The 21,856-nt window shown below is 36.9% G+C and overlaps 1 protein-coding gene across 1 annotated transcript; it reads right to left on the bottom strand.

The window, feature by feature from the left end:
• Window positions 1-7,768: 7,768 nt before the first annotated feature.
• On the bottom strand, window positions 7,769-21,528 carry LOC140138181 (neuronal acetylcholine receptor subunit alpha-10-like). Its single transcript, XM_072160106.1, has 7 exons — window positions 21,216-21,528; window positions 15,464-15,615; window positions 13,660-13,704; window positions 11,812-11,921; window positions 11,223-11,519; window positions 10,523-10,758; window positions 7,769-8,373 (listed from the first exon to the last, which is right to left on the bottom strand). The coding sequence occupies exons 1-7, from the start codon at window positions 21,295-21,297 to the stop codon at window positions 7,916-7,918; spliced, it is 1,380 nt and encodes a 459-aa protein (XP_072016207.1). The 5' UTR covers window positions 21,298-21,528; the 3' UTR covers window positions 7,769-7,915.
• Window positions 21,529-21,856: the final 328 nt, after the last annotated feature.

Raw genomic sequence — 21,856 nt, 5'->3', positions numbered from 1 at the left:
GGTCAGTGAAATTTTTTCACTGGCTGTCATTAATATATGTGGAGACTTGTGTTATTAAACCTTTCTCATATATAAAAGTTGTTTCACAAATTGACATTTTATTTTATTTTAAGAAGGAGAATGGCATAAACAGTGGTCTACCGAAGGGGGGGGGCAGCTCTTCTGTGAGAGGTCTTGGGAGGGGATGAGGGAGAAAGAGGTGGAGGAGGGGATATGAAGAATGAGAGGGGTACTGGCGGAAGAGAGAAAGAGGAAGAAATGAAGAGAAATAAATAAATAGAAGTAACTAAATAGAAAGGTAAGGAAAATTATAGGAATGAGAGGGGACAAAAAGTAAGAGGGATACTTTAGCAAGGAAAGAATCAGTACAGAGAAAGGAAAAGAAAGGAATTACAAATAAATGTAGGCCTTACATGTATAACATTAACAGCACTATAGGCAGCCATTCGATGATGTCAATGCCTTTATGCGTTACGTATTTAAAACACCCAGTCAGATGTATTTTACACCTGCCAAGCACAAGTCACCCACTTTCGAAAATTGGACGTTGAATGTACACTCTCATGAATATTGATTGGCAACATTTTCCAATATGTCAGCGCTCAAATCGGACACAATAGAACAATAGACCATTCAGTGCATTGGCTGCAGTATACAGTTGGCTGCAGATTTGTACCACATTCGCTACTTGCACGGTTCCGCCATTATGCACTATGTGCGGGAGAGCCTCGAACTGGCAGCATACATGAATGGGAATTGAACTAGTCATAACGTTCTGTGTAAGGTTACATAATTCTTCCTTTCATGTATGCTGCCAGTTCCAGGCTCTCCCCGCACATAGTGCATACTGGCGGAACCGTGCAAGTAGCGAATACCGTCGAATATAATCACATAATTTATATGGTTTTTATTCGCCGTAGAAGGATGTAATAATCGGATTAACTACCACAGCAATATATGAATACAGTTTTTGTATATATCACCATGCACTACAACGTTCACGCGGTACCTATGCATTGAACCACTGATGTCAAAGATTAGGGATAAAGACCTGGATCGTAATTCTATTTGCTGTCAAAGTGACGTAATAATTGGATTAATTACCATAGCAATTAGACAAATACATAAATAATAAGACCAACCTTGGTAACAATATTCATGTATTTCATGCTGCAATTAGATGCCAAATTTGGCACCATAAAAATACAGCACGAACGACTTTTCCGCGGGATCCGCCATCTTGTGGGTACTGCTGTTCTACATGGCGAATGTGAAAAATCTGTTGAAAACTACCTATCCAAGCACATTTTTTTGACCAAAATGTAGGTTTTAAAAGTCAAAACCTCAAGTGTTTTTACCTCATGTAATTCTATTTGCTGTCAAAGTGACGTAATAATCGGATTAATTACCATAGCAATTAGACAAATACAATTTTTGAATAGATGGCCCTGCACTACAAGCAGGTTGCACTCATCTGTAAATGTAAATTGTCGACAAAATAATAAGACCAACCTTGGTAACAATATTCATGTATTTCATGCTGCAATTAGATGCCAAATTTGGCACCATAAAAATACAACACGAACGACTTTTCCGCGGGATCCGCCATCTTGTGGGTATTGCTGTTCTACATGTTATGCGTTAGACATTACGCTCCTGATTACGCTAAGTCGCAGTGCGTGACGCACCACTTCAGTCACATGGAAAGGTTTCTATACAAAAACGATTCTCTTACAAACCATCTACGCACAGTTTCCACCTCGATACAAGGCGAATGTGATAAACTGTTGCACATCCAATCCAAGCACATTTTTTGACCAAAATGTAGGTTTTCAAAGTCAAAACCTCAAGTGTTCCTTACAATATTTGTCAATACTAGCGTCACTAGAATGAACAAAATCTCTTTAAATGTAAATCTTGTGCAAAAATTTACTATTTTCACCTGTTTTATCATACGGTTGTAAATTCAATGAACTATGACTTTGCTAAAGAGCGCTTACAAATTGATATGAGCGTCAACGCGGTGATCTTAGCAACAAGGCACTCCGTACCCACAAGATGGCGGCGTTGACGTCACAATGACTACCTCTATTGTTTAAATAATTGAATGTATATTTTCACGTCCAAGCTTCGAACCATTGTTTAAAGCATTGTATCAAGTTTGGTGGCCTATAAAGTGATCAAAACAAACTTACCTTTGAACATGGTAATGTGGAAGCACAGCAACATCCAATACGTAGTCATCATTTTGTCTGCAATCCCGGGCTGCAATCTTTCATTAAACCATGCTTCAACTACATGCAAGTTCCAGACTGAGTAAGAACTAATGCATGCCAAGTACGGATGACAATGAAGTATACTCCCGGTAAAAAAAAGAACCCTCCCCGCCTGAATTAGTAGAAAATATAGGTGTTACGTAACTGGGTTATACTCAGTTTGCAGTGATGTATTTTCTGCAACGTACGATATACTATACAACAAAGAAATATGACATTCTTAGCTGTATAAGCACTAAATTGGCGCATTCACCTTTTTGAGAAAAGAAAATTACAACATGTCCAATTTTCACAAATATGGCAATACCACGGTGTTGCATAATTCAGTTTATCTCCAGATAACATGGAGCATAACAATTTGCATCAGAAAAAAACACATTCGTACCTTATCATCCACCTAAATTTGGAGATAAAATTTAAGAGTATCACTTGTCACATTTTGTTTGAGCCTGGTCCCATCAGGACACAAGTGTGTCTCTACACAGAACGAACGTTTCAACCTGTATGTATTGAACATCATGTACATGAAGGGGATTTTTTGACCGGGAGTATATAATCATTATTCTGTTTTATTACATATTTTGTTTTGAAATATCAGTCAAAATATATTATGGTTAAAATGCATCAATGTTAATCGCTTGATTGAAATTTCTATACAATATCAATTTGCATTTGAGAGATGATCTAGAACCGGTACAGTATAACAGATGAATCATGAAAATATATCCTGAAATAATGTATTTTTATGAAAAAATAATAAGAGTAACCTTGGTGACAATATCCATGTATTATAGTTTTATGAGGGAGGTAAATAAAGGATAATTTACTGGGTGGGCAAAGTAATACATTTTTGCCCTCAAATCAGGGAAAATAATTTACTGGTGGTGGTAGCTGTACTTACGGCATCCGGCGTGTAAATATTCGAAAATGTGGACTAACTCCTTATTCCAGAAAAATACAGCACTTATTTTTTGGGATTACAAAAATATTATGAAGTTCTGCCAAATGAAACATAGCTCAATCCTAATCATTCAATTAGTACTAACTGGAGATCTAAAAAATCTAAAATCTAAACTTTGAAAAGGAAAGAAGTAATACGAAATGAGTAAAGGAGTTAGGATACGTATTGAAGTACATGGTAAATAAATGATAAATAATTAATGGTATATAAATTGTACTCAAATTTTCTATTGAGTTCTATTCTATTGAGTTCTATTTGACTCATTTTTATGTTCTGTTCCCTTTTAACTCAAAATTGAATAATTTTTTATTTAGAGTGTAACCACATGCAGATTTGTTTTTATTTCGCGACTAACCTTTACAAACTCTTGTGCGAATATATACAGTAGGGGCTATTTTCAATAGGCAATTTATGTTGTGCGGCAATGTTGACAATAATATTAGGGAGATAATGTCGTGAGATAATGCTGAAAAACAGAAAAAGATGCCAATTTTGGGGAAATCATTGGGCAAAAGTTGCGAGGTAGGGCTGAGAAAGGGTCAGTTTTTTGATATCATATGGCAATGGTGGTTTCTTTCAAGAAGAAATAAGCAAAATGGCCAGGTTTATAATTGTTGAGAAAATGCAAGGGCCAGTTTGAGGAAATCTTTGAGTAAAATATTTTGAGGTAATGTTAAGAAAGGGTTTAGTTGTAGGAAATAAAAAAAGCAATGTTGCCAGGTTTAATGTTAAGAAAACGCAAGGACCAGTTTGAGGTTTTAGGAAATCAAAGGATAACGTTGTTTAACACTGTTTAATGTTGAGAAAACACAAGAACCATGCAGCTTGTGAAAATCTTTCAGCAAATGTTGTGAGAAAAGGTTAAAGATAAAGAACATTGGATTAATCAAATGAAATACTATAGCTGGATATCATAAAATCGTGATGTATTCCTTCTTGTTATCATGGTTATGGGCGACAAGTATTAATTTCGATATTATTATAATAATATCCATTCCCTTCTCAATTGATTACCACATTCGGTATGCGGAAACCTTCACGGTTCACTCGCATTAAACAGGCACAGTTCACTAAACTGACTCCATCTTCATTTGCAAACATTTATTGAACAGTCAACATTAATGGTTATATTTTCACGGGAAAATTTTCTGGACACGTGACTGATGGGTAACAATGTGAGTGTAACCTCGACCCGCCTGATCTCTGACCCCGGCGGTGACCTCGCTATTCAAGTCGCATACAGACTGAATATAAAAGATACCAGGTTGGTAATTTCAAAAATATCTACCTACGGAAAAAATATTTATCTACGGAAACTCTTACCATTATTATATTGTTAACTTGCGACAAGTTACTTATTTTGCATCAAAGGAGAAATTCTTCCTATTCAAATACATTAGTAGACCACCCGCGTACCCGCTGTGCTCAGGGTCACATTCCATAATGCCAATATGTCTGCGCCCATGTATGTCACGTGTCCAGAAAATTTTCCCGTGAAAATTTACCTATTAATTCTGACTGTTGAAGGACGAGTTTTAGGTTTCATAGTCATCTGTTACTTATACCATTTTTCACCCTGATGTAGCAGTGACGCCAACGCGTTGAAACAGCTGTTTGCTCGCGCATCTATGCGGCGTCTTTAAGCCTGTGCGTGTGTACACCAGCGCTTTGACCGAACACTAGTGAGTGAGTCTGCACCCAATGAAATTCGCACAGTACTGACGCTACTGCCACACCAGGGTGAAAAATGGTATAGCCTATCGCTAACCTGCCAAATTTGTCATATGTTTGAATAGCTACTAGAAAAACCGTGAATATAGTGTCAGAAACTCTCACACATCTGAGTAATAACCTTTAACACAGCACATGACATTGGGTCTGAATTCCTGTTAAGTGCTTTTATCTGTTTGAAGATAAAGTGTTTTCAAGTTTGAGTACAAGTATACCTACCAGATTTTGAAATACAGGTGGTTTACATTCAAAGTTAACGAACTGTCAATTATTCATTGCCTCGTTAATAGCAAAATGTAATTTAATATTTTATATCATGTTTGTGTTGATAATAAATAGTTCTTGAAACCCTATGAGTTGATATCAAGTTTCGTAGATTGGTAGTTACTGCCGTTTGATATTACCCCAAGTTACGTTTTTTGCCAATTATAATATTTGGGAAACACAAATATTTGGAGATCCAGCCAGGAGCCATCTATTCTATACCTTGTGGATCTTGTGACCAAGTTTACATTAGTGAAGTTGGCAGAACTTTGAAGAAGAGAACTAGTGAACACCAAAGAGACACTGACTCTGGCAACACACACAAATCAGCAGTCGCTGAGCATGTGTGGCAAAACCAACACAACATTGACTGGGACAATACCAAGATTTTGGACATGAACACCAAGTGGTCTGAAAGGAAGTTCATGGAAGCTTGGCATATCCATACCACTCCAGACAAGGAGGAACAAAGGAGTGGACATTCCACCTGAATGTAACAGATTATTCAAAAGGACCTCTGACCAAATTAATTAGCCTGTTTGTTCTCCACACAGGAAGTTCTCCCTTTTTTTGACTCATTGACACTTCCTGTCAATCTTTTTGACATCCCCGTCTTGACACTTTATGTCAATCACTTTGAAATGTCCTATTCACAATTTCCCTAGTGTATATAAGGTACATCATCTTGTTCTTTAGTTGCTCTGAAGATGGCGCTCGCAAGAGTTCCGAAAGCTCAGCCCTCTGAAAAGGGAATGATTAAATCTTATTCAGCAGCATGTTAACCTTGGTTTTTATTCAAAATTAAGAGCATGCTGTATTGAATTAGGTAGATGGCTCGGTAACTGTTAAATTTTCAATCATATTGCCCTCTATTGACCAGACCAGATGTTAGTATTTGTTCCAATCGCCTTGTCTCCTTCGTGATGAATGAGCACAATCGAGAGGGGTTTGGAACCGAGACTAGCAATATTAACGCCGTTTTCAACGTCGTATAAACGCACGAGCCAACGCACGGGTCACGCACCACGTACGTAACATCGCAATCTCGCTAGTATTTTCTTTTTAATACGACATGGCAAAACTTGGCATTAACAGCAGACACAAAAAATCATTTAGAAGCTGCTGACGAGGAACCACCCAGAAAACCTCCCTGCTGAAGCTGTCCCTCGATCTAATGGCTGGAATTTGGGCAGGAATAGAATTCCATAATTGGGCTGTAAATGGTATACAGCCATCTGACTCTCTTCGGTCGCCTCAGTAAAACCTTTGGCGTGTCCGGTGCCCCACTTGATTAGTTCAAATCCTACATGCTACACAAATCCTACACTTTATAATGTATAGGAAATAAACACTAAATTAACACGTAAACACATACACGATAATAAGCACATCGAAGTAGTGAGATATTAAACAGGCATACTTATTTGCTTTAAGAACCAACACCCTGTTTATTAACTAAATATTAAACAAAAAAGTGTTACAAAGTAAGTATGCGTTTAAATATTAAACACAAAAGTGTTACAAAGTAAATATTTGTTAAAATAAGTGTTTAAGGGGGCACTCAGCATCATTCAAAGTGGAAAATTTTCGACATTGTTTGGTATTGTTTCTTTAAATATAATGATGATAAGTATATAAAAGTATACATTTTCAGAAAGGAAATGGTGCGAAGAATTCAACTAGCACGGCGGATTCCTGCAAAAATGAGCAGTTTTTGAGAAAAGCGCCAAATTTGATTTTCCATGCCAATTTTTTTCGGTCCACCATAACAACTTACCCTAAATATCCAAGGTGATGAAAATTGCATATTTGTGTTCTAAAGACACAAAACTAGATTCTCTTTTCTCAAATTTTTGATTTTTTTCTTTGTTTTAAAAATATACTTTAAAATATCCAAAATTTTGGTCAAAAATGAAAAAAAAAAAGGCAAATTTTGACCTTTTTTTTGACCCATATTTTTAAAATGAAGAAAAAAAAATTCCACAATTTGAGAAAATCTAATCTAGTTTTGTGTCTTTAGAACACAAACATGCAATTTTCATCAATTTGGATATTTAGGGTAAGGTATGGTGGACCGAAACAAAAAAATGGCGTAGATAATCAAATTTGGCGCCTTTCTCAAAAACTGCTCATTTGTGCAGGAATCATAATTATTTTAAACATACAATACAAAACAATGTCTAAAAATTCCCACTTTGAGTGATCCTGCGTGCCACCTTAAAATAAAAATACCTTTATTTATACAGTATATATTGGGATATTATGTTGGGGTATGTCGGTTGGGGATTCAGTTAGTCCCAAAAATCGCAACACTTTGCGTCGAAGACAAGTATCCCCATAAGAAATCACCCGCGGCCCTGATAAGTATATGTAAATTTTATATGTTATGCATTATATGACCCCCAGAATATTCACGACCATTCCTTTGGTTACGTGGGGTGCAGGGGTGCAACACTTCGACCCGAAGAGCTAGGGTGACCAATCATGTTGACGTGCTACAAAAATGCCTCAAGTTTCAGTACACATTGCGTTTATCATGTTTATACAAAATATGGAAAAAAAAATCTTAATAATATTTTTTTATAATTTGTTAGAATTCCTCATTTAGCAAATTGCTGAAAGTGCCTATAATAAATGTAGTGTTATTGCTATTACGACATAAATACATCGAAACATGCATATCTTACGATGTAGCAAAAAACATTGCTGTTACAATAATGGCAGTGATAGTCAAAATAATACCGAGCACTAAGATAATCCTTTCAATAACAGAGGCAACTTTTCGCCAATCAGATGTATAATCCCTGCGATTGCGCAGATGACCTTCACGTGGCAGGAACACGCCCCTTTCCTCTTGAAACTCATGTGCGCTTGCACATATGCCATCATTTGACGGTTTCATATTGCAAGTTTCCATTGTTTCATGTAGTTTTATTGCCATTGGCCCCTCGCCGTTCACGTTGGACTCCTGTTCCAGGTTTATTATGGCGATGTCCAATGGGTGAACATATTGAACATTGGTTAATTTACAGAGCCACTTTGGAACTGGTTTCGATTTGTCTTGATAGTAGAGTGCTGCTGCAAGTACACCAGACACGATGGATAAACATCCAACCATAATCATCGGGGTGAACCAATAACCTATGATGTATGTAAATCATTTAAGTGTAAGTTAATAGGCATAGTTCTTATATTTTCTCCAAAATAAAAAAACCCGCACCATTTGGTACACTAAAAACAAAAAGATATTTATACCGGTGATCTTTCTTTCACCGCGGTATACTCATGGGACTTCATTTTGTTCCTTTACTATAAGCATGTGAGTGGTAATGGTGATAAGAGACCGTTCACAAACACTTGTAAAAAAATTTATCGCAACAATTTTTCCGCCCCCCCCTTTACAGACCTCGACAATTTCAGGGCCCCCCTTTTTGACATGAAAATTATCGGTCAACCCCATAGAAAAGCATATAAACTCATTTATGGTCATCTTTTTCAGGCCCCCCCCTTAGGAGGTTCAAATTTTTCAGGCCTCCCCTTTTTGCATCAGGCCCCTCTTACAAATGTTTGTGAACGGTCCCTAAGCGGGTACTGGGCCAAACTGGTCTCTCTAATATTCAGTCTGTATGCGACTGAACCCATACTCGAAATTAGTCTATTATGAGACAGAATACTAGTATACGGCAGTAAATAGCGCCCTCTGTTTTACATTAAGGTTGCTGTTGGGCAATGTTACATTAAGGTTACTATTGGCCAATGTTACATTAAGGTTACTCTTGCTTTCTTGTCCCATGTGGCCCTAATGTGTTGTTTCATAAACCAGATTTCAGCAAATCGACAGAAACAGTTTTGCTTGCCAAATCCATTAAATGAGTACTCGCGACTTTAGCTTTCGCCATCGAGGCTGATGACTTGATCACAAGTGACTTGGTCCACTGCTTTTCCCGCGAAACGGCTTGTTGACATATCCCGGAAGTAATGATGGTTTTGTTTTGAGCAGTAGATCGTATACGTGATCGAGAGATACAAGACCTTCGTCGCGGTTGATTGCTTTGGCCCTCTTTTTGCGAATGTAGATTGCTTCCCGAATTCTCCTGCTGAAAGCATTTGAGTCCTTATCGAGGATTGATGTCCCTCCCATTCTATGATATGATTTTCTTGAGCTATGTGGTATGTAATGGCTGATTTGTGCTGTTCTGAGTTTTTTTTTTTTTGCTCTCGTGAACTTTCTTTCTGCAATAGTATGTTGTATCTCTCGATCTCGTATACGATCGATCCACTGCTCAAAACAACAACACCATCACTTCCGGGAAATGTCAACTAGCTGTTTCGCGGATAAAGCAGTGGACCAAGTCATTTGTGATTAACCCATCAGTCCCGATTGCGAAAGCTAAAGTCGTGAGTACTCATTAAATGGATTTGTCAAGCAAAACTCTTTGAATTATTTATCTACAATCCTACAAATGCATCTATTCCCTTTGTGGGAAGGATAAGCACCTTGGTGTACTTCGTTATAATACAGTATTGCTGGATAGCAATTATTGACCATGCAAATTGCCTGGTTCACATGTACTTTTTTGTTGAAGGCAAATAACCTTAGATTATTAATACACAGATTGGAATTTTCCATGCCTGTGCCCTCTAAGCGTACTCGAATTCAGCTGACGCCGGTACAGCGTAAAGACCTGGCGACATCGCTTATCTTACGCGAGATGTTTCTTTTGTGTACGCTCGCGCTGTTTGCGCTATTTTGAGTTTGCTCACGCGGTACCTCTGACCTGACTTAGCGTCGATCCCCAGAGGCAACATGCCATGTTTCCGCGGTATACAAATAACAGTAATCACATATACTGCACAACCCAACACTTAATTAAGTATTCAACATAATGCTTACTTAATATCGGCATGTCGTTGGACAAGTGGGTATGCAAATAACAGTAATCACATATAGGCCTACTGCACAACCCAACACTTAATTAATAAAATCTGCCACGAAAAATACTCCCCGGAATTTATACTCCATCGCTGATCGACTAGCGATTGGTATTTGTATTAAAAAGACTAATGCGTATGACGTCCTGTCAACCAGCCCAAAAATGCTGTACTGCGCAGGTCAGCAACCAATTACGGCGTGACTTTGTCCTGACGTCAGACGCAATCTAGTCTTTTTTAATTCGGTCTTCAATTATAGTGCGCTTTTCCCAACGCAACAAAAAGCGCGCTACCTCATTGAATAGAAACCAAGCGCTCGTCGCTCAGCGATGAAGTATAAATTCAGCATAATGCTTACTTAATATCGGCATGTCGTTGGACGAAGGTGGAAGTGAGTCTGCTATAAACTGCTGGAATAAAACCAAGGCAAGCAGGTTGGTAATGCCAAGTGATACCTTCTCACCAGATTCAGTTGGAAGAATAAACACCAACAGATTAAGCAAAGAGAGCAAAACACATGGAACAATGAAACTAAGCACATGGAATAAAGGTCGTCGGCGAAGGCGTATTGTATACACAACCTCGGAATACATCCTGCAAGTGAAGAATAAATATTAACGTTATCATTACAAAAAAAGCTCAAAGTGATTTTGACAATCTTAATATGCACCGGCACAGCTTTCCACCGAACGTACTGTTTTACCCATACAAATGCGCAATTGCATTGTCATTAGAGAGGTCATGCACCCGAAAATGCTCTATTTAACGATTTTGTAGAACCGAATATGTTCAGAAGAGTTTGGAGAATCTTTTCTGCTATGTGGACAAATTTGTACCCGCGATTTCTAATCCGTTCCATGGCATTTTTATAATGTGATGATTTCATTTGTTCATAGATATTAATTATTAAAACGCCTGGGTTACACATTTAACGCCATAGCAGAAAAGATTCTGACGTTTTGGTATAATTATGACAAAACATCTGTCCAACGAAACAATAATTTCTTGAGGCTGGTCCCACGCTTTTACAATTACTTAAAAAACTGCCATGAACTCACCCCTCTGGATAGTCATTGATGACGGCCTGCACGAGAATATCGTCCAAATGCCATACACCATTTTCACTAAAATATTTGCCGACCCTATTTGTGTCATTCCGTGGTAGAAGATTCAATTGATCTGCACTATATGACCATGATCCAAAACTTAAGGCGCAATGTTGAGTATCAAAGGGAAAGAGCCGTGCATCTATACGACAGGCTGTGTGTAGTATTACGGGAACACCCCAATGAACTCTACCATCAGGATAAACCCAGGTGCTTACTTCTTTCATATTTTCAAATTTTTTATCAACGCTGTAAATCAAAAGGAACATGTAATATAATATTCATTCATTCATTGTATTTTATTAAGTACGTAGGCCTCCAGCCCATAGTACAAAGCAAACAATAATTACACGGTGACAGACATTATTTACATGCATATAGAAGAAAAATCAACAATTTAGATTAATAGAGAAACATTATGTATCAGAATATTAATAGACCTTTAAATATGAATGAATTAATGTTATTTAATCAAAATGGTTAGTTAATTAAGCAAAAAGATTTGAATTTTCAACTCCGTACCCTTACCCGCTTCACTTACTTTTCGTATACATGGATATCTGGTCGCCATATTTGATCTGTTGGCATCGTTAAGACATTTACATCTGGATACACACTTCGGTTCCAAGTCAGATAGTCATCGCGCCATGCCTAAATGAAATATCAAAACAATTAAAGATATTCGTGTTCATGGTAAACTCAGGTCGACCGCCAAAGGCAAGAGACTGATCGCCGAAGGCGCAATGTGTAGTATCCAGTGGGTCTTTAAATTGTGCTCGCGGACACTGGAATTAAGATAAAGGCTACGTGGCCGACCGTCCGGATACTATACGTGGCCGACCGTTCGGAGTCTGTTTGAAAGAACACCAAAAAGAGGTGGAGAAACTTGAAAGCAACCATATACTCGAGCTAGCCGAAAAGCATCTATCACAGACATTCACAAGTCAGCTATCACCGACCACGTAGCCTCTTCAAATCATTCCATCAATTGGGAGGACTCAAAAGTTATCGACAGAGAAGCTGACAAGACCACCAGATGGCTAAAAGAGGCCATCGAAAAGGAAAAGACACTCTAAAACAAGGACGGGGGGGGCTATTCACTCAACAACATCTTTGACCAACTCATCCAGTCAAAATTAATAGGTAAATTTTCACGGGAAAATTTTCTGGACACGTGACACCCATGGGCGCAGACATATTAGCATTATGGAATGTGACCCCGAGCACAGCGGGTGGTCTACCAATGTATTTGAATAGGAAGAATTCATCATTTGATGCAAAATAAGTTACTTGTCGCAAGTTAATAATGTTATGGTAAGAGTTTCCGTAGATAGATATTTTTTTCCGTAGATAGATATTTTTGAAATTACGTTTTGATGATAATGTGAAGAAATTAAGCTTACATAACATTCAATAAATCTGCAATGCGCACATTTCTATCGAAATTGCGGCCAAAAATACTATTCCAATTCAAAATTACTAAGACTTGAATAGCGAGGTCACCGCCGGGGGTCAGAGATCAGGCTCGAGGTTACACTCACATTGATACGCATTGGTCACGTGTCCAGAAAATGTTCCCGTGTAAATGTACCTATTAATGTTGACTGTCATCACGCCCTCAACGGTTCCTGTTGCCTAAAAAAGGCAGCAGTCAGATGTGATGAGTTGTCAGTCTGAAGAAACCACTAGTGTAGTAGTGAAACATCACTAAAAATGTGAGTAGTTCAACATCAATTTTCACTGGAATTGTTCAAAACGAACCATGTTTGCAGTTAAATCCAACATTCCAAATGAACTTGTTCAAATAGAACTTTACGATTTAGAAAATTTGTCTCACAAAGGAGTAAAAAATAGTCAGGCGAGGTGTTTAAAAAAATTGCTAAAAAATTGTCACGACCACTACTCAGCCTCCCTTGATTATGGTGCATCCCTTATAGTTATAGCCTACGTCTTTTAGCGGCGTTAATTAAGGGTAGAGTCAATAGCTATATTTACCAAAGGAACATATTTTTGTTTTTACCATGATATTGTTGTATCTCAATACTGTCACAACTTCAGCTGTGTAATTTACCTAAAAATGGTTCTTTTAATTAAAAATACAATAAATAATATCACTCTGCGCTTGTTGTTCTGACCAATACAATTTTGTATTAGCCAGGTTGATGGTATTTACTCAGATTCCCATGTTTCGAATAATTGGTATTTAAACTGTACATAAAAGGCAATTATGTAGTCAATGAGGAAATGTGGAAACTATTGTTCTTAAATTCGACTTCTAGAAGCTTTAATGACAGAGTGGTTTTGAATTCATAACCCTCTATAATCCTCTAGACGTTTCAGTTTGTGCTTTTGAACTGCATTTCGCAAACTCTCTAATAATTAATCTTACCAAACGTAACCATGCGCTTTGTAGTAATGTTTGGTCCCGCTCATTCTGTAAGAATAAAAGCGTATAGAACATATTCGTTTAGAATGGTCATAAGATTACAGATACATATAATAGTCTTGCTTTCTTATGATAATTACTTTGCTTAAGCTGTGTACAATTTAAAGCAGCCGGTTTGGGGCTGAAGTGTATGGATTCAGACAGAAATGTTTTGGGGAAAAATGTTCAAAATACAAGGCAATTTTTTTGAGATTTTTCAAGCTATCAGTGATTTTTAGGGTAATTGAGCTTCTTCCAGAAAAAAAGAAAAATCGTCAAAATCGGACCAACCGATTCAACTTGGCAAGTCCGACCGCCCGTCGACAACCTGGTATCTCTAATTAATATTCAGTCTATATCGCAATGAATCACATTCGATATTCAGTCTATATCGCACTGAATACACGGCATAAAATAGCACACTCTGTTAATACCTAGAGCGATTTCCGCACCACAGCTCAGCTATTGAACGCTTATAATTATTTGACCCCTTAGAATATAGAAACTAGTATGTTGATTATTAAAATAACTGGATGAGGTATGGGGTTGGTTGGGGTAGTTACGGGGCGTTAAAACAAGAACCACTAACTACGAAATGTGGGTATCCAACTAGTTAGCCCCGCAGGCCTACAAAGAACCACTAAAATATATATAATATATAAAATATATTATAATATAAAATATGGATACCCAACAAGCTTAAACTATAAATCAACCCCGATAGAGGGCAGGGCCTGAAGAATGAGAGAAATTATGGATTAAAAAGTAAAAAACGTAAAAAGTATGAAATGGGTGACGGACAGTCTCTAACTATGAAACTCGGGCCCATGTATCAACAAAAAACTTAAAGGCCGCAGGGCCGATGACTCCCATACGACGACTAAACACTCCAAATGGGACCCAATATAAGGGCCCCTCAGTTCAAGAAGCAAGAGTAACTTTAATGTAACATTGACCAACAGCTGAACCCCATAGTTCAGCTATGGTGCGGGAAGCGTAATTTCTTTCTGCAACCATAATGGGCCGCAATGCGGTAACACATAGTACATACATGTAATTATAGGCCTATGAGGCTAGATATAACACGAGTTTATTACCATTATTATTTCCTCTTACTTAATAAAATAAAAAGAAGTCGATAGAATTAAAATTCTACAACGTTTTACCTGGGGTTCGAACCCACAATCTATGTATCCATAGTCTAATGCCTACACGACTGTGCTATGATTCGTTGTGCCAGAAAGGTGTTTGTTTATGATACTTATTGATTACGGAATAAAGTGCATACACACAATATACTATTACTAGTATATTAGTACTAATAAATACGAATATAATCATAACCATAACCCTAACCCTAATCCCTAACCCTAACCCTTACCCTAACACTAACCCTAACCCTAAACCCTAACCCTAACCCCTAAACCCTAACCCTAACCCTAACCTTAATCCCTAACCCTAACCCTAACCCCTAACCCTAACCCTAAGACCCTAACCCTAACCCTGACAATAATGAACCTTGCCTCGGATTATGCGGTTAGTGATATATTGCGGCCCATTATGGTTGCAGAAAGAAATTATGCGTTTGGGAACGTCGAACCGCTCTAGGTATCAACAGAGAGCGCTATTTATACCGTGTATTCAGTGCGATATAGACTGAATATGAAATGTGAGTCAGTGACATATAGACTGAATATTGGAGAGACCAGAACAGGATTTTTATCTTCGCCTATACGTGATTATTTTTATTAGGTAATTGAATGAGTACCAATTCGATGACTCGCAAAATATCCAGATACATTTCCACATCGATCCGATTCGTTACATCCAGGACAGGACGGGCAGTTGTTGGTCCATAGTCAGACAGTAACTCCTTCGTTAATATAGAATGAACACCCTTAGGCTTGGTTCCTTGGATTGCTACAGAGAAACAAATGAACAAACGTGATTTTTTTTATTAAAAGAATAACTGGATTTTTTTTATTTGGGAGTTTTGGTGACAGAGTGGTTGCAATGTGTGTTTTCGGTTGCAATCGAACATGTTCTGAACTCAACTTAATCCAATATGTAATTAAAATTTGACATTAAACGAAATGTATGTCAAGTTATGCAAAGAAATGTTTTGTAATTTTAGGGGGGTATTTTTTTAACCCTTTTTGCGACATACTTTCTGTATCAATTAATTAGTTAGGGAGCAACATGTCATAAAACAAAACCCCGTGAATATTTTCTGGTGAAAGTACGCCACCTATCTAGATATCTTAAGAGGGTCATAAAAACAGGAATAACATGTTGCCAATAATCCTGTAGTAGGTGTTTTATTGAACGGCGTTCTTGTAATTGAAGCACACCAAATGTGTATGGAGTCACATTAAAACATGAAAAAAATTATCACACTGGAAAATCCAATATGGTTGCCTTAAGCTCAAGAATTCAAAATGGCGTACAAATAATAGTGAGTTTTAATTAAAATTACTTGAAAGGTATTCTTAGGCTGATGATTGCAATAAAAAATCCGTGCAGTGAGAATTACAAATCCGTATTTTAAAATATTTCTATGCCATTAAAGTTTTAACCCGCTAAGTAAGTTCGATTCGCAAACCCTATGCAAAATGGTATTTAGTATAGCAGGTTTCCTCTCAATAAGTAATACTTTTTCTATTCAACCACAAATTTTCTTACAACTCCTCTTGTATTAGTCAAAATTCTCCAGCGACGCCGACAGTTGGTCCGTATCTCCCCCCCGTTTCTATGTAAGGAAAGCCTCGGGATGAGAGCAGAGGCATGCCGACAGGGGGTGGGTGCAAGTTGCTACCTGGCTCGAAATACCGGGACAAACATTTTTTCCATGGGAGACGTCCTCTTTAAAAATCCTAAAGAAAAGAAGAAAAATTGCCCTGTGCATCTTCCTTTTTAACACGCGCCACTCATGCTGCACTCCAACACCGGTGTCATCAACTGTGTAATAATTTCCCAATTGGGGGGGGGGGGGGTTTCCTTTAATCATCATTGTTTCAATCTCACTAATTTTCATCACATCACGTAAACTAAACATGATGTACACCGGGATCTTGGAAGAAAGAGATAAGAAGGAACCACAACGACTTCGATCGGCCAAGTTTTAATCCGCTTATCTATTGACGCATGAAAAGAAAAGCTATCAATGGTACTTCCTTTCATGTATAATCCATTTACCGCGATCGATGCTTGGCGAAATCATTACTGGAAAAAACTATAACAAACCCATCCACGAACAAACAAACGCTACCCGGGAGTAAGATTCTGGAATTTCACTGATGCTCTGAACATGTATAGTAGCTTTGTTTTAGGATCTACAGTCAAACTGTTTTCTTGATCGTGTTGTGTAGAAAATGTCCTTTAACACATCGAAAAGGTCATCACAATCGGCCGTTTTTTTGCTGAGTTTCGTCTTTATCAAATAATGTAAGATTTTGGTGACTTTTTCGATGAAAAATAGAAGTAAAATGTTCTTAAATAATGCACAATGTTCTGGTTGAGTCCGGTACATGAAACCTGTTTAATTTAATAGCTTATATGTGTATAATTGTAACTAGCTAACTCGTTTAAGTGCCAAAGATTGCCAACTCTGAGAAAAAAGTCATCAAAGTTCGGGAAAATTGGGCAAAATGGAAGAAAGAGATGTAGGCCATCAATGACCGATGATCACGTCACCAGAGAAAATCCTATAGGGTGCTTGCACGGAAGGTCATTAGTTCAAATCATCCTCCAGACACGCTCCAGAAGACATGCAAATACATGGAGTACAATACCAATCACCTATTTAACGCAGGGTATTGATCAAAGTAAATCCTCATGAATAACAATGTCAATGAAATGTCGGTAAAGGGAGTGGACAAAGTGAATGCGTTCGTTGTGGTTCCTTCTTATCTCTTTCTTCCATGCCGGGATTGATATCCCCACTGTCCCCCGGGATTGACGCACATGTTTACAGTTATGATCGCGGTATACGGCCCAGGTAATTCGACATTTTGAATTTGGTAAATTTGATTTACTATTTACAACAGCCGCAGCGATAAATTCAAGATAATCGTCAACGATGTGCTTAAAATTCAGCAAATTTAAAATAAACACGCTCATATCGCCACAATTCAGATCTATATATTCACACCCACACCACTCTTCGCCATACATACATTCTCCCAGCCACATTTCCCTAACATAATATGAAATTTAAAAAAGAAGGAAATTTAATTAGGCAGAGGCGGGGCTCGAACCCACGCTGCACTGCGCCGCTATCACGTAAACCATATGACCAGCGCCTTAGACCGCTCGACCACGAAGGACTTGATAGTGTCATCGTGAAAATTGAAACATATATAATATTAATAGATCGCAACTTCATTACTACATCATATTTTGGAATTTTATCTGCTTAAAACATTAATGTGTATTATAATAAAGCTACCATTATTTATATTGTTGAATTCTCAAGCGCATAGAGACAATTAATGCGAGGGTCCTATGAATAGGCCTACATATACGTAAAATCGATTTTGATATGGCGGCCACGTGCTCTGCTGTGCATGTGGTTTCCCGCAAATAGCGGAAGTTGTATTACGAAGTGCATCCGAACTCCATTTTGAAGCAAATGCTTTTGACAAGGCATTGGATTGTTCCAGTTTGCATCCTAAATCCACATTAGACCCCTAATTTTATTTACGAAATCAAAAGATTAGATTATCATAACAACAAAACGGTAATCTTTTGTTGGGTCTAATGTGAAAATTACATTAAAAAATTACAGTTTTTACAGAATTAATTTTCACTTAATTCCAAAAAAAAAATGGCGTATATAAGATTGAAATAAATTCTCTACCTTCTATACTAGATCAATTGTGACGCAAGTTGTTATCAAAAATTGTTACGATAGATGTACAGTTAATATTCATATATTCCATTACCTATCTGATGGTACACTTTTTACACAGAAAATATTTATTTGAAAAACCTGCCACTCGGCTTTTTCCGGAAAGGTCACAGGGTTGCCGTGACCTGTGCAATAATTACAATTAAAATTTTTCTTATTCTAACAGCAAGCGTTTCTAAAATGCAGTATGGCGAAATGTGGTGTAATTCACACCATTGAAACCCCCGTTATACACAGGTGGCCTAAATGTCGTTCTCTACAATGTACATTGTAAGCATAATCCGCAATATAAACTCAATATCTCACTTTAGTTTACACATTTATCCAAATACTTCGAAGTATTTAATTGATCAATTGCATCATATTTTACTTTTTTTTCTACACGTAACAATTAATGTTTGAAGTGATGCATTGTTTTTCAATATTGTGTTAAGAATATCGGTATGTGGCCCAGGTCATTCGACATTTTGAATTTGGTAAATTTGATTCATTATAGATAGCAGCCCAGCGATAAATTCAAGATGTACTTAAAATTCAGCAAATTTATATTAAACACGCTCATATCGCCACAATTTAGATCTATACATTCACACCATTGCGAAACTCGTTATACACAGCTGGCCCGAAGGACGTTCTCTACAAAGTACATTGTAAGCATAATCCGCAATATAAACTCAATATCTCACTTTAGTTAACACATTTATCCATATTTTCCTGTTTATTTCTACACGTAACAATTGTTTGAAGTGATATATATATTTTCAATATTGTGTGATGTTTTAATACAGAGGTAAAGCATCATTTAAAACAAATCAATGTTAACATCTGCTGCGTGTTGTTGTCAAATAGCACGTACGTAGATATAAATAATTTTGAGTGATCATTACAACAAACTGAAACAGTTTATCAAGTTATTACATTTTTTTAAATGTAAAACATCACAAATTTTCTTATGAAGTTGCAAAACTCGTCAGAAATATGTCAGAATTATAATAAGAGACTATAAAAGCATATTATTAAAAAAATCTCACTACCGGCTCTTTACCAATTTAATATAATTTAAAAACATAAAGCTTTATATAATTATTTCAGCATAAGCATAATTGTTAACTTACTTTGTATTAAATATTGCAATGGCAATGATAACCATCAGTCCAGATCTTTTTACATTAGTGTCTTACCTATTTTAACACAAAAATTGAACAGCTATTTAACCTGTAAGTGTAGGGCCTACGTCATTCAAACAACTTAATCAATGGAATAAAAAGAGTTAATGATAATAATAATAATAATAATAATAATAATAATAATAATAATAATAATAATAATAATAATAATAATAATAATGGTGTACTTTCTTAGAATATTATCATGATTACATTAATTCTAATTCTTAACAGATTCTCACTCGATTCGTTCAACCATTTGAAGTAATAGACCTACACATAAAACACCAATCAAAAAAGAAAGAAAAACCAACCATTTATATTACTCTCAAGTTTGTATACATGCAATAGTTTTTATGTTATTGGCTCATGCATTATGATAATGCTCATTTAATCTAATTTCAGTTGACAATAGCTTACATAAAATATTTGAAGAACCAGGTACTTGAGTTTGTGTAAACTGCTCGCGGTGACTTAATGTTACCTACCAGTGAGGAAAGCATAGCTTTTTAGTAGTTGCTAGTAGGTGACGAGCTAACGGCGAAGGGCTCGTGGCCACCACGAAAGTGGGCGGCGATAATGTGCAGACTCGCCTAGAAATGACTTTGTCAAGTCATCCACAAGCATATTGCATGTGGGGCCTACCCAGACATCAATATCATTACCGCCATCGGCCTGACAATACTCAAGTAATTTTCACTCGCATTCACCATTTTGAATTTTGGAGCATAGGGTAGCCATTTTGGAAATCTAATTGACTTTTTCATGTCCATAAACTAATATCTAGACACCAAAATCACAACCGTTGGCTCGAAAACACCTTTCAAGTATCGAGAAAGTAATAATTTCTCACGACTTCAAGTAATTATAACTAAAATTTGTCATTTTTGGGCGCCATTTTTAATTTTTCAGCATATGACAGCCATATTGGATTTTACAAAGTGACAAAATTTGTTTTTCTTGTTCTGATGAGACTGCATATAATATTTTGTAGACATTTGGTGTGCTTTCATCACAAAAACATCGTTTAATTAAGCCTGTTTGGGGGCATTATTGATATTCTTGACGGCCATTTTAAAAAGGACCGCTAAAACACCCTCCTGCAGGACTAGATTTTTGGCAGCAAGTTTTTTCCTGTTCTTTATGGCCCTCTAAAGGTATAGACCGGTGGTTTGCTTTTACCACAAAATACTCAAGGGATTCCATCTTGCTCCCTAACTAAATCATCAGATAGACACATACTAAGTAACAATAACATGGTGTTTTCTCAGATGTTTCCTTATGCTTAGATAATGTAAATTGTCGACAAAAAAAGAGACCACCTTGATGACAATATTCAAGTATATATAAAAATATAAAGTCGGAACGAACTCTTGTCCGAACCTCGAACCATTGTTTGAAGCGTTATATCAAGTTTGGTGGCCTATAAAATGATCAAAACTTACCCTTGAACATAGTACTGTGGAAGCACAACAATATCCAATACGGAATCACCATTTTGTCTAAAATTTGTCTAAAATCTGTCATTGAATCATGCTCCAACTCCGAATTCCTGACTGAGTATATGCTACAAGAACTAATGTCTGCCAGGTATTGATGATCATGAAGTGTACTCCCGGTCAAAATATTCCCCTCTAGATTATTAGATAAAGACCTGTATCTTTCACTCCAGTTGTCTACCTCTGGGCAGGACCTAAAATTTACCAAAAGGCAGCAAATATATAACCAAATCCAAATCGACCTTATCCCACATACGTAGTTTACACATTAATGAGTAATTTGCATTAGAAGTTGGTTTCAAAACCCCATGTATATGAATACGGATTGGCTCAAAAACAACAAAGATGGCGCTATTTTATTTAAGTTATTAGCGCCTTTTACTTTATAATATGACCACTTGGTTAAAACCGTTAGTTTGAAGGCAGATTATTAAAAACAAACAAACTTGTTATTCATTTTTTTTGTAAATATTTACTTTTAATAAAATACAATTTTAAAACCTGTGCTAGGGAAAAATAGCCTACTGTAATGGCATGGTTTTATATGTCACATTATTACCTTACATTTGCTGAGGAAGATGCCCGCA

This window comes from Amphiura filiformis, chromosome 17 (genome assembly GCF_039555335.1).
Source record: "Amphiura filiformis chromosome 17, Afil_fr2py, whole genome shotgun sequence".
Classification (NCBI taxonomy): Eukaryota; Metazoa; Echinodermata; class Ophiuroidea; order Amphilepidida; family Amphiuridae; genus Amphiura; species Amphiura filiformis.
The sequence above is the reverse complement of the archived record's forward strand: the minus strand, read 5'-3'. Positions and strand labels throughout refer to the sequence as shown.

Coding starts and splice junctions, on each gene's coding strand:
- LOC140138181 (XM_072160106.1), bottom strand. CDS start 21,297: ATGACAGATTTTAGACAAATTTTAGACAAAATGGTGATTCCGTATTGG. Junction 15,616..21,215: donor CCACAGTACTATGTTCAAGG/GTAAGTTTTGAT, acceptor GTTTCTCTGTAG/CAATCCAAGGAACCAAGCCT. Junction 10,759..11,222: donor ATCAATGACTATCCAGAGGG/GTGAGTTCATGG, acceptor CTTCACTTGCAG/GATGTATTCCGAGGTTGTGT.